This window comes from Solanum stenotomum, chromosome 5 (assembly GCF_019186545.1).
Source record: "Solanum stenotomum isolate F172 chromosome 5, ASM1918654v1, whole genome shotgun sequence".
Lineage (NCBI taxonomy): Eukaryota > Viridiplantae > Streptophyta > Magnoliopsida > Solanales > Solanaceae > Solanum > Solanum stenotomum.
The window spans coordinates 4719641-4732793 of NC_064286.1; the positions used below are offsets into that span (position 1 = coordinate 4719641).

General features: G+C 35.0%; 3 protein-coding genes and 1 long non-coding RNA gene across 6 annotated transcripts in view; 3 read left to right on the plus strand and 1 right to left on the minus strand.

The window, feature by feature from the left end:
• Nucleotides 1-330: 330 nt before the first annotated feature.
• LOC125865465 (ADP,ATP carrier protein 1, mitochondrial-like) lies at nucleotides 331-3722 on the plus strand. Its single transcript, XM_049545663.1, has 4 exons — nucleotides 331-436; nucleotides 1511-1905; nucleotides 2482-2853; nucleotides 3423-3722. Exons 2-4 carry the CDS (start codon nucleotides 1537-1539, stop codon nucleotides 3720-3722), a joined length of 1041 nt encoding a protein of 346 aa, XP_049401620.1. The 5' UTR covers nucleotides 331-436; nucleotides 1511-1536.
• Nucleotides 3723-4739: 1017 nt separating this feature from the next.
• Nucleotides 4740-13153, plus strand: part of LOC125866224 (putative disease resistance RPP13-like protein 3) — an 11989-nt gene continuing 3575 nt past the window's right edge. The window contains exons 1-2 of one of the 3 annotated variants that reach the window (XM_049546547.1): nucleotides 4740-4863; nucleotides 7350-10087. In XM_049546547.1, the coding sequence (XP_049402504.1) occupies nucleotides 7384-10047 (2664 nt within the window). In that variant the 5' untranslated portion in view covers nucleotides 4740-4863; nucleotides 7350-7383 and the 3' untranslated portion in view covers nucleotides 10048-10087. Of the gene's footprint in view, nucleotides 4864-6087; nucleotides 6140-7349; nucleotides 10088-13153 lie in introns of those variants that run through there. The other 2 variants (XM_049546546.1, XM_049546548.1) reach the window with 2 other exon arrangements.
• Nucleotides 9373-13153, minus strand: part of LOC125866262 (uncharacterized) — a 7310-nt gene continuing 3529 nt past the window's right edge. The window contains exon 2 of the long non-coding RNA XR_007446475.1: nucleotides 9373-9627. This is a non-coding gene — a long non-coding RNA (uncharacterized LOC125866262). The remainder of the gene's footprint in view (nucleotides 9628-13153) is intronic.
• Nucleotides 10208-13153, plus strand: part of LOC125866223 (putative late blight resistance protein homolog R1A-10) — a 19380-nt gene continuing 16434 nt past the window's right edge. The window contains exon 1 of the mRNA XM_049546544.1: nucleotides 10208-10371. The gene's annotated coding sequence lies outside the window, so the exon portion shown is untranslated. The remainder of the gene's footprint in view (nucleotides 10372-13153) is intronic.

Below are 13153 nucleotides of genomic sequence, written 5' to 3' on the forward strand. Positions count from 1 at the left end.
GCTTAGATATTTATCTTCAATATTCTTTCAAGTACATATATTCAGTCATTCATGAGTATTCAGTTAAGTTACTTTGCCTTCAATACAATCCATACTAGTCAATTTGTTGCTATATTTAAAGTTATAAATCTCACAATTTATGAAGAAATCTGTGATATTTTTTGGATGAAATAATAATAAAATTTCTTTACAAGGCGTTACGTTAACTACTTTTTACTTATTTTTGTTATTTTAACTTAAAAACTTTTTTGGCTCACTCACCAGTGTTTACTAAATATAGGGTATTAGGTCAAATTTGTCAATTAAAAAAAATATTCCACGTAGCACCGTCTGGAAAACTCTTCCTTTCCTTTATTTTCCCATCATTTTTTCTACTGATCTCTTCTCAAAAATGTTCTTTTCTATTCTTCACATAGACAAGAAGGAAGTTTCTCTGGTTAGTATCACACACACAAACGCCTTTTACTGTGTGTAATTTTTTGTGTAAAAACTATGGTCAAGGTAATTTTGAGTTCGAGTTCCGCAGAATTCAATAACTTTTGTATTCTATATTTGTGTGCATAAGCTAAATGTAAAAATGGTAAAGTAATTGTAATTGTGCGCATAAATAATTTATTCAGAAATCAGTAAGCTAAAACTAATTATGGTAAAGTAACTGAAAGAGTTTTAGTATTGTGCGATACGATAGGTAAGTAATCATTACTCGTTCGACTTTGACTTATTTTTATATATATATACAATGGGGACTCATGACTCNTTTGTGTATAAACTATGGTCCAAGTAATTTTGAGTTCGAGTTGCGCAGAATTCAATAACTTTTGTTGTATTCTATATTTGTGTGCATAATAAATAAGCTAAAAGTAATTATGGTAAAGTAATTGTAATTGTGCGCCGCATAAATAATTTATTCAGAAATCAGTAAGCTAAAACTAATTATGGTAAAGTAATTGAAAGATTTTTAGTATTGTGCGATACGATAAGTAAGTAATCATCGTTCGTTCGACTTTGACTTATTTTTATATATATACAATGGGGACTCATGACTCTGACTTTGGTGGGGAAATTTTTCATGCTTGAAATGAATGAAAATTGTTTAGTGTTGACTTGAAACGACAAACATGTTTGAGTAATTTGTATTGTATATGACTATATGTTATTGAGTAATTAGTTTATATTAGAAGCATGAAGCTTTTAGTTAGTAATCAGAACAGACTTCGACCAATATATGATGGAGAATTATGACTTCGAGAGTGGTGGGGAACTTTTCCATGCTTGAAATGAATGAAAATTGTCTAGTGTTGATCGAAAACGACAAACATGTTTGAGTTATCTGTATTGTATATGACACCGTTTGTGCATAGAACTTAAACTCGAGTAAAACAGATATAGTAGTAGTAAGACGTTCATAGCAACTTTGTTTATTACTACTTGAACGGGAACTAACATCGTTTTGGTTCATTGGAAGTTTTGGGAGATGTTGTAATATTTGTTCATTTTCTTTAATTTATAGGTCACTGCATCTATCAATCTTAAAACATGGCGGATGGATATGTCAATGAGATAATTAAGGGTCATTTTGTGGCGACTCGTCAAGCGAGTGAGCAATCGCGTGCTCCTGTTCTTGTACAGTCTCCATCCGAAGCTCCGTTAGAGAAGAAAATGACCAGTTTTATGGTGGATTTTCTCATGGGAGGAGTTTCTGCTGCTGTGTCTAAGACGGCTGCTGCTCCGATTGAGAGAGTCAAGCTTTTGATTCAGAATCAGGATGAGATGATCAAATCCGGTAGACTCTCAGAACCGTACAAAGGGATTACCGATTGCTTTACAAGAACTATCAAGGATGAAGGTGTCCTTTCTCTATGGAGAGGCAATACTGCAAATGTCATCAGATATTTCCCAACACAGGTTTAATAACTGACCCTTGCTTTCTGTTGATTGATCCGTATAGTCTATGTTGCTCTGGAAAGGAGGATATAGAGGTCTCGGATTAAGGTAGAAGGTTAGTAGGTAGCTGAGTTTTGTCTTGCTTTTCAGCGGGATTAGGCTTTTTGGGAGTCTGTTAGCATCGTGTCTGTCGTAGTATTAGCCTTGCACATTTAGTTTCTTGCTTTTGATATTTGTTACCATTTGTTATCTATTGTGTTTCAGTTACCACATTATTTCGCTATTGTTACTGTTTTTTTTTTGGCTGAATGCTCTGTACTGCTTTACTTATTAATTAACATGTTTTCTACACTGTTGTATTTTCTTTTTTTCAAAAGTATTTTGATTTGCTGCACTTTAATCGAGGGTCTTTCGAAAACAACTTGGAAACACTCTTTCCTCACCTGACCCCACTTGTGGGATTACATCCCGTATGTTATTGTTTGTATAGTCTATGTTGCTCGGAGACTTCAAAATTGCACGGGTGCAGTTTGGATCCTCCAGAAGTAGTGCATTTTTGTTTCCTTACTGTTAACACTGCAGATTTGTTTTTTGCAGGCTTTGAATTTTGCTTTTAGAGACCACTTTAAGAGAATGTTTAATTTCAATAAAGAAAGGGATGGCCACTGGAAGTCGTTTGGAGGAAATTTAGCATCCGGTGGTGCTGCTGGTGCTTCATCCCTTTTGTTCGTGTACTCGTTGGACTATGCCAGAACGCGACTCGCTAGTGATGCTAAGGCTGCGAAAAAGGGTGGTGAGAGGCAGTTTAACGGTTTGCTCGATGTTTACCAGAAAACCATCAAATCTGATGGTATTCCTGGTCTTTACCGGGGCTTCACCATCTCGTGTGTGGGAATGGTTGTTTACCGTGGTTTGTACTTTGGAGTATACGATTCGCTTAAACCTGTGGTTCTGGTTGGTAACTTTCAGGTATGGAGAATCTGAACTCTGTTTCTATGTGCTTGTTTATTTCATAAAGTTCTAATATGGATATTCCTTTCCGATGCGCTTTCAGCCAATGCTGCTCTTACTCTTTAAAAATGTCAACGAGTACATGTTAGATTTTTCAAAAGTAATACATTTTTGGAGGATTCCGTTAGAGTGGGTTAGAGTCCCACATTGATTGGGAAATGGACGTGTTGCAATATTCCCCTCATGAGATATCTTTTGGAGTTGAGTTAGGTCCAAGTGTCATATCTTTATATGATTCAGAGTCAAGTCTATCCCCGTTTGGGCTCTTGATCCACGCTCCCGTTGGCGTGAAGCGGGGTGGTTGGGGAATGGACCGGTAATCTGCTTATATAGACTTAGACAATTCTCTCCTTATGAGCTACCTTTTAGGGTCGAGTTAGGCTCAAATGTAATATCTTTACAAATTCGACATGAGTGCAACATTGTATTTGAGAAGTCCGAGTGACATACCGTGCATTTCTTTTAGATTCGTATGTGAGATTAGTCCTTATGCATGTTAACGCCATTGCTATTTTTAGTGTTCACAGGATAGTTTCTTTGCAAGTTTTTTGCTCGGATGGGGCATTACTATCGGTGCTGGTTTAACGTCTTACCCGATTGATACGGTGCGTAGAAGAATGATGATGACTTCAGGAGAAGCAGTCAAGTACAAGGGTTCATTAGATGCATTTTCTCAGATAATGAAGAAAGAAGGAACCAAGTCGCTCTTCAAAGGCGCTGGAGCTAATATCCTTCGTGCTGTTGCTGGTGCCGGTGTTCTAGCCGGGTATGATAAACTGCAGCTCGTTTTCTTCAGAAAGAAATATGGATCTGGTGGTGGAAGTTAATAAGTAGATACATATCGAGTGATAATGGCAAAGATGATCGTTGTGGTTGAGTAGATTAGTTTTGTTTGTCTGAGTCTAGCTTTTGAGTTGAGGGTTTATCGAAATTTGGAAACAACTTCTCTACGAGTCAAACTCCACTTTTGAGATTATACTAAATATGTTATTATTGTTGAGTTTGACTTTTGTATAATTTCAAACAATCGATGTTATTAGTAATATAGTGTATAGAGATCACCTTGTAAGTTTATACAAGATTGTGTACACATTCCTGGTTGCTTTGCAGGTCCAGCTTCAGCTTCAAAGTGATGCTCCCTTTTATCGCAATTTAAGTGTCTTACTTCTGACAAGTTTAAGTATTCAATCAAACTAAAAAACTTAACTAAAGATCTCGATTTTAAGCTTTGAATATAAGAAAAATTCTTAATAATTCTTAATTGAAAGGATTTCACTTAAATAGGCTCGATGCAACGTGAATTTGAATTAGTTGCCTCTTTAATAAAGTATCGTGTACCAGATAGGAAAAAAAGTAGACAGAAATGAAATACTTTGGGTTTTTCGAGGTTAACTATCAAATTAGTTAAATCTACAATAACATACAAAATTTTTTTATTTTTTTTAAAAAAACTAATTTAAATAATCGTTCACTCAATTGATTAGCTAAAAATAATCAGAACTATTCATGTAAAACACCAAGGCATTGTTTGGTTTGAAAATAAATTATGTTAAGGTTAGTTATCATGATGTTATTTTTTATTTACAGTTTTATTTATTGTATTATAAATAATACGCATTACATAAATTTAAAAATGTACTTGTCTTTTCTTGATCTGTTAAAAGTAATAAATAAAAATAAAAATCTATTTTTGAAATAGTGAATCAATAAAGTGATACCTCCATATTAATTGTTAATCCTGATATAACTTATTGCAAAATCTACTCTTGTCGTACCAAACGACCCTACAGTTGACTTCAAAGAACCCAAAGTCTTTCATTGCATTTCTGAGATAAAACATTTTAAAAAATCTAAAAAGATAGAATTCATAAAAATTCTTGCTTTCCCATATTTTGAGCTTCAATTTTTTTTGTTCATAAAAGTTGCTTTTGAGGGGGAAAAAAACTTATTTCTAATACCAAACAACTGGTAAGTCTTCTGATTCTTTTAATTTATTTTTTTCTCGGCATATTTTACTATCAATTTATGGTATTTTTAGCATATTTTTATTTGCAATTTTGGGATTAAAAAAAAAATAATCTGAGCTTCAGAGGTATAATGAGCAATTTGAGGCAAATTTGAACCTTTTCCCCAAATTTAGAGGCCTTTGGCCATGGAAATTGTGAGTATTTGAAAAAAAAAATAGTTTTTGTTTTCCAAGTGAATATGATAATTGAAATTGGAGTTGTTTTCGAATTTTTTTGACTAATTTTTAGTGGAAAAAGTGATTAACCACCAAAAAGACTAGAAATTTCCGTCAAGATTCTAGAAACTGCAACATAAAAAACTACATCATATACAATAAGTAAACCAAAATAACAAAATTTGCACCAGACTCTTGAAATAGACCTAGAATAACATAAACTACAAAATATGCACTTCCCAAATGTGAGTTCCTGTTAAGTATTTTTCGTTTTCACAGTTGTAACTATTTCCTCTATCTTCATTTATGTAGCATACTATCATTTTAAGTTTGTCCAAAATGAATGTCGCATTTCTATATTTAGAAATAAACACTCGGAACTCCCTTGTTTTAGCCATCCTCTTCCTCGAACTACTGTTCCTAGATTAACAATATCCACCCGATTACCGATTTTCGTTGTTTGTGCATCAGGTTCTTTCGAGGTCAACTATCAAATTAGTTAAATCTACAATAGCATACTATAATTTATTTATTTTTTGAAAATTTAAATAATCGTTCACACAATTGATTAGCAAAAAATACTTAGCATAACTATTCATGTAAAACATGCATCGTTTGGTTTGAAAATAAATTATGTTAAGATTAGTTATCTTGATATTTTTTTTATTATTTATGGTTTTATTTATTGTATTATAAATAATATGCATTACATAAATTTAAAAAAGTACTTGTCTCCATTAAATAAAAATAAAAATCTATTTTTGAAATAATGAATCAATAAAATGAATACAGAAAATATTTTGATACCTCCATATTAGTAATTGTTAATCCTGATATAACTTATCGCAAAATCTACTATTGTCGTACCAAACGACCCCTAAAGTTGACTTAAAAGAACCCAAAGTCTTTCATTGCATTTCTGGGAAAAAACATTTTAAAAAATCTAAAAAGATAGAATTCATAAATATTCTTGCCTTCCCATATTTTGAGCTTCAATTTTTTTTTTTCATAAAAGTTGATTTTGAGGGAAAAAAAAAACTTATTTCTAATACCAAACAACTGGTAAGTCTTCTGATTCGTTTAATTTATTTTTTTCTCAGCATATTTTACTATCAATTTATGGAATTTTTAGCATATTTTTATTTGCAATTTTGGGATTAAAAAATTTATCTGAGCTTCAGAGGTATAATGAGCAATTTGAGGCAAATTTGAACCTTTTTTCCCCAAATTTAGAGTCCTCTGGCCATGGAAATTGTGAGTATTTGAAAAAAAAGTAGTTTTTGTTTTCCAAGTGAATATGATATTTGAAAATTGGAGTTGTTTTCGAATTTTTTTTACTAATTTTTAGTGAAAAAAGGGAATACAGCTTTTTGGCTTTGGCCAAACGTGTTTTTCAGTGTTCAAATTTGGGAAAAAGTAAAAAAAAAATTCATGGTTAAAGGCCACCCTTAAGATTTTCAAGGAAATAATTAAAATTATTAAGAACCAAATTTTTCTTAGACTTTTGAGGCTTGTATGTAGGAGAAATAATTGTTTTTGGTATAGGAAGTGTTGTCATGGTTTTTTTACTCTGTTTTTCCTTTTCATAGTTACTTTGATTTGCTACACTTGAGCTGAGGGTCGTTTGTAAACAACCTATCTACCTCCACGAGGTATGGTAAATGATAAGGTCTGCGTACTCTCTACTCTCCCCAAACCCAACTTATGGGATCTCATTGGATGTGTTGTTGTTGTAATTGGACTATTGGTATGGGAAGTTAGTCATGCACTTTTAGATTTCCGAGGAAAATTTTCAAATTATAATAGCCAAAATTTTCTTAGAGTTTTGAGGCTTGTATAGAGGAGAAACAATTGTTGTTTGAGAGCATCATACTGGTCCATGGAATTGAGTAATGCAGTAATTGCCAACTATTGCAGCACTGAACAATTGAAATTTATCACGAACAAATTTCATAAATCGTTTTACACACCGTATCCATATGCATGTGTATCTTACTATCTTGCTGTTGGTACTGCTTCTTTTTCATCTCTCCTTGAGCCGAGGGTCTATTGAAACAACCTCCCTACCATCAGAAGGTAGGGGTAAGGTCTGCGTATACAATACCCTCCCCAAACCCTACCTGTGGGATTATATTGGGTTTGTTGTTGTAGTTATCGTATCTATATGCAATTGCCAAATCTACTACTATATATTTGTGTTCCTACAAAGAGAATACACCTGTTTAAATGGTGCTCTAGCTGAAAATTGATTCTGGGCATCTTGCACTTTCAGATTTCTTCAGGGAGAGTACACTCTATTGCGAGAGATGGCTGATGCTGTTGTCGAATTTCTCTTGTTAAATTTGAAACAACTACTCCTTTATCATGTGGATTTGCTTTCAGGAGTAAAGGATCAAGTTGAGTCTCTTCACAGAGAGCTTAGTTTGATGAAAGCTTTTCTTAAGGACTCTCGGGAGAAGCGCAGTGAGTATGAATATGTCAGAGAGTTGGTAAGCCAAATCACCATTGTGGCTTATGAGGCAGAGGATATAATTGACACGTTCGTGACTAATGCAGCAATGCAAAAGGCTAGGAGCACTGTCAAGAGAGCCTTTCACGTATTTGATCACTCATCAAAGCTTCGAAATGTTGCAAAGGAAATTGAATCAATCAAGGTGAAGGTGAAGGAGATTTATGACAAGAAGATGTTTGGGATTCAAAGCCTACATGGTGGAGAGTCTTCTCGTAGAAGTCCACCACAAAAGAGAGTTCCGATGGTGGAAGAAGAAAATGTGGTGGGCTTTGATGACGAGGCTAGGAAAATAAGTAGTCGACTTACCAATGGGTCAGAGGAGTTAGAGATCATCTCAATTGTCGGGATGGGTGGCCTGGGAAAGACAACTTTAGCTAAAAAGGTTTATACTGATCCTTCCGTTGAATTCCACTTCTATAACCGTGCATGGATTTATGTGTCTCAGCAGTATAGTCGAAAGGAGGTCTTTCTTGGAATTTTAGATTCTTTAGGTCTCATCACAGATGAAATGTATAAAATGAATGATGAAAAATTGGCCGGAGAACTGTTTAGTCATTTGAGAAGCAAGAGATACCTTGTTGTCATTGATGATGTTTGGACAATGGAGGCTTGGGATGACCTCCAAATGGCTTTCCCAAAGACAGCTAGTGGGAGCAGAATATTATTAACAACTCGAAACACAGAGGTCGCATTGCATGCTAACCCTGAAGGTCTCCCTCACCATTTACGCTTTCTGACTCATGAAGAAAGTTGGGAGCTCCTCTCAAAGAAGGTTTTCCGCAAAGGAAGCTGCCCCTTAGAGCTAGAAGATATTGGACTACAAATTGCCAAAAAATGCTATGGGCTACCGCTTGCAATTGTTGTAGTCTCAGGTCTTCTCTTAAAGAAAAAAAAAACACGTGACTGGTGGAAGAAAGTTGCTAATGATGTTAGTTCGTATGTTGCTAGGGATCCAAAGCAATGCATGGATGTTCTAGCACTGAGTTATAAGCATTTACCTGATCACTTGAAAGTGTGCTTCATCTATTTCAGAGTCTTTCCAGAAGACTTTGAAATTCCTGTGTGGAAATTACTCAGATTGTGGACTAGTGAAGGATTCATACAGCAAATGGGGCAAGAATGCTTGGAGGATACAGCAGAAGAATATCTTGAGGATCTTGTTGACAGAAATCTAGTTTTAGTCGCAAAGAAGAGGGCCAATGGGCGAATTAAAACTTGTCGCATTCATGATATGTTGCGAGATTTGAGTGTAAAAATGGGTTCAGAGGAGAAATTCCTGGAGGTGTTCAAAGAATCTGCTCAGAATCATTCTTTGAGCTCGATTTCCAAATATCATCGCCGTCTTTGCGTGCATTCACATTTTCTAGACTTCATAACTTCAAGGCCTTTTGGTCCAAATGTCCGTTCCTTCTTGTGTTTTGCCTCGGAGGAAATGGAATTGCTTCGTGAACATACATCTTTCCTCCATGAAGCATTTAGATTGGTACGGGTGTTGGACTTAAAGTATATCAATTTTCCAAGGTTTCCAAATGAGATAGTGCAGTTAGTTCACTTGAGGTATATAGCTCTTTCAGGAAATTTCAGGGTGCTTCCTGCATCAATCTCCAACCTTTGGAACCTTGAGACACTAATTGTCGGAACAAAATCACATGAGCTTGACATTCAAGTGGATATATGGAAAATGTCCCAATTCAAACACTTGTACACCAGTGGGTTGAGCTGTTTACGTGGTCCTCCAGCCAAAGCGCGGAAGGATAATGAGGATCCATTTGTAAGAAGAAACATCCAGACCATTTCGACCGTTTTGCCTGATTGTTGTAAAGAAAATATATTGGCACGAACTCCTGGTCTAAGGAAGTTAGGAATTCGTGGGAAGTTAGCTACACTTGTGGCTACAAATGGAGACTCAAGCTTGTTCGATAATCTTGCCAAATTGGACAACCTGGAGACTCTGAAGCTGCTTAATGACACATTTCCCCTCCCCCCATCCCAATGTCAACTACCCAGTCTTCCTCAATCGTACAAGTTCCCGCCGAACCTGAAGAAGCTGACTTTATCAGACACGTTCCTTGATTGGAGCCATATATCTACACTAGGTATGCTGCCAAATCTTGAAGTGCTGAAACTAAAAGACTATGCTTTTAAGGGAACACAGTGGGAACCGCTTGATGGAGGCTTCCGTCTGCTTCGGGTCTTGCATATTGGAAGGACAAATTTGGAACACTGGAATGCTTCAGGCCATCACTTCCCTAGACTGCAACAAGTTTTCCTTAAACACTGCTCAAGCCTAAATGAAATCCCGTTTGGTTTAGTGGAGGTGCCTTTCCTCCAGAATATGGAGCTCTTTTGGCCCACTCCCGCTGCTGCAGCATCTGCCAGGATTATTCAGCAGGAGAAACAAGAAGGAGATATCAAGGACAATGTGTTCAAGGTTGTCATCTATCCTCCAGATATTTAGTCACTAAATCGCGTCAACTTCTGAAGTTGCTAGCAAGAAGGTTAGTAGGCCTGGTCTTACTGATTTTTGAAAAGTCAACCTGGTCATTTGGTTCATTTTCTGCATCGAACATGTTATGATAACTCTTTCTTTTATTATTTTCATGCATCATGTTTGCAGGAGACAATGATATAAATGGATGAAGCAAGTAAGCAAGATAGCGCAGTGGCGGAGATAGGATTTTCTCCACGGGGGTTCATCATCTACTGTATATACAGTGCACTTTCCCAATAAAATGGGTTTGGATGGATCCGTTCCATCCCTCTAGCTTTGCCCTGAGGATAGGTTGGCTTAAACTTACTAGTCATTGCTCCTATTTACTTTGTATTCTCCCTGTGTCACAACAAGGTACAAAACAAAAAAAGAGAGGGGAAGAAAATAGTAGAACATCAATAAATTTTTAGGGACACTGCTGATGGTTTACCATAAATATGTACAAGTTGAAGATTATTTTCTTTCATCACTCAAGATTTAAATGTTTAATTGTCCTTATTCCTTAACAACTTTGTGAATGTATCTTTTTCTTCCTTCTTATATAGAGTGTGTTTGGAAATTATTGTATAATTACTAGGCTGTACCTCTTATTAATTACATAGAATAGTACTCTCTCTATTTCAATAAATGTGACATTGTTTGACTAAGCACGGAGTTTAAGTTTGAAAGGAAGACTTTTGAAACTTTTGGTCTAAAACATGCTTTAGACATTTGTGTGACTACAAATTATTTCATTATAGATAAAATGAGAATTTTAAAGTTAAGTTATTTCTAAATATAAAAATGCGACATTCATTTCAGACCGACTTAAAATGATAGTATGCTACATAAATGAAGATAGAGGGAATAGTTACAAAGACCTGTTGCTTGTCATAATACAATTTTACAGTGTAATTCCTAGCATCAGGTTTGGTTGTCAGGTGTAATTAGAGAAAATAACAAAAATAGTCCCTTATATTTGGTAGTAGATTTAAAATAGTTCCAGCAGTTTTGGTCCCTTAAATTTGTCAAAACTCCACCAAATATTCTATCAAAACTGTGAAAACGAAAAATACTTAACAGGAACTCACATTTGGGAAGTACATATTTTGTAGTTTATGTTATTCTTGGTCTATTTCAAGAGTCTGGTGCAACTTTTTGAGGTGCAAATTTTGTTATTTTTGTTTACTTATTGTGTATGATGTAGTTTTTTATGTTGCAGTTTCTAGAATCTTGACGGAAATTTCTAGTCTTTTTGGTGGTTAATTTTTTTCCACTTCCGATTAGATTTATCAATTAACAGCCACAACAAAATATCCAGTGAAATCTCACAAAGTGGAATCTGGGAAGGGTAGAGCAAAACAAAGCAATAATAAAAGGGAAAAAAACAAATATACCCCCGAACTATCTTAAATGGTATGCAAATACCCTCCGTTATACTTTTGGGACATTGGCGCCCTTGCTGTCCAAAAACTAGAGCATATATGCCCTTTATAATAACGGACATACACGTGTCACAATCCTATCCATTGGCTCGACATTTATTAAATATCATATTGATGGACAAAATTGCACCACGTGTCCCTATATAGTCTTCCGTTAGAGTGAACGGCATATATGCTCTAGTTTTTGGACGGCAGGGACACCAATATCCCAAAAGTATGACGGAGGGTATCTACATATCATTTACGATAGTTCGGAGTATATTTATCCTTTTTCCCATAATAAAAAGAAAGAAGGCCACTTGCATTTTGTACCTTCCCTCAACTTGTCCACCACCGAGCAATAATAAAAAGGTAGAGATGTTCTCGGTGTGATTATATAATTGAATATTTTTAAATTTTAAATTATAACAAGTAAAATAAAATTCTTTTAGAGAAAAGAAGGAAAGCAATAAAGAAAAAGTCAAAAGACTTGCTTAGTATTGCTCAAGTGGAAAGGCTTGCATAATATTGGCCAACAAATTCAATATTGTGTGGTTTTCCTATTTTTTTGTGTGTGGAAAGTGATCTCATTTCTATTCATCCTCATCCCACTTCTCTTACAGCTTCCACTTGGTGTTTTGAGAACAAAAGGTATGCTTAATCTGAATTTTGCAACCTCTGAATTTATATACAAAATGATTGTTTATCTTCTCACTTGCTGTTTCCTAGAATTATAATCTGTTTCCTTATTCTAACAGTATTTATTTTTTCTAATCAAAGGGTTAGATGCTACTAATATATGAAAAATAAAATTAGTCACAAACATAAGAGACTTTAGGCACCATTAAAGAGTGGTAAGATGAATGAGATCTCCCTCTTAAATAGAGGTCTCGAGTTTGAAGATATATAGGATTTGTGCCTTGATAATAGATAAACTACAGTTGTGAAGTCCTTCCCCGTAATTTATCCCCATGTGGCACAAATTTGAATCAGTCGAATATAAATAAATAAGACTGGGATAATTGTGGTACTTCATCATAATGTGTTTGCCTGATATCTATAATGTTTAGTCAAATTTGCTACAAAAATGACTGGGATATTCAAGGGGTTATGTATAGCTTCAGAAGCCAGAATGAGGCAGCTTTAACTTACCTTTTCTTTTTAGAATTTTTTTTTTTAGGTTCCAGACCTCACTTATGGGATCACATTGGGTATGTTATTATTTTTCTTTTTGCTGTTTGTTTGATTCTCGACTTTTCCTTCTCAAAAGTCAATAAAATTGATCCCAGTTGGGGTAGTTTGAATGTTGCAGTGTTGGAGTCCTCTTGCGTTTAATTACATTAATGGAGATATTTAGTTCTTGTCACCATAAATATAGTGACATTATGCAAGTTAATTCTCCTATATCTTTCTTTTCTCCTTTTCCCTTTTTATTTTCTCTAGTGAAAATCAGTCTAAATGGAATATTTGCAGAGTCAAACTGCAAATGTCAAGGGATTACCGATTGCTTTACAAGAACTATCAAGGATGAAGGTGTCCTTTCTCTATGGAGAGGCAATACTGCAAATGTCATCAGATATTTCCCAACACAGGTTTAATAACTGACCCTTGCTTTCTGTTGATTGATCCGTATAGTCTATGTTGCTCGGGAAAGGAGGATATAGAGGTCG

What these genes read in the sequence shown, in the direction of transcription:
- LOC125865465 (XM_049545663.1), top strand. Translation starts at nt 1,537, where the DNA reads ATGGCGGATGGATATGTCAATGAGATAATTAAGGGTCATTTTGTGGCG. An exon ending in TCAGATATTTCCCAACACAG is followed by an intron (nt 1,906 to 2,481) that starts GTTTAATAACTG and finishes TGTTTTTTGCAG; the next exon opens with GCTTTGAATTTTGCTTTTAG. An exon ending in TTCTGGTTGGTAACTTTCAG is followed by an intron (nt 2,854 to 3,422) that starts GTATGGAGAATC and finishes TAGTGTTCACAG; the next exon opens with GATAGTTTCTTTGCAAGTTT.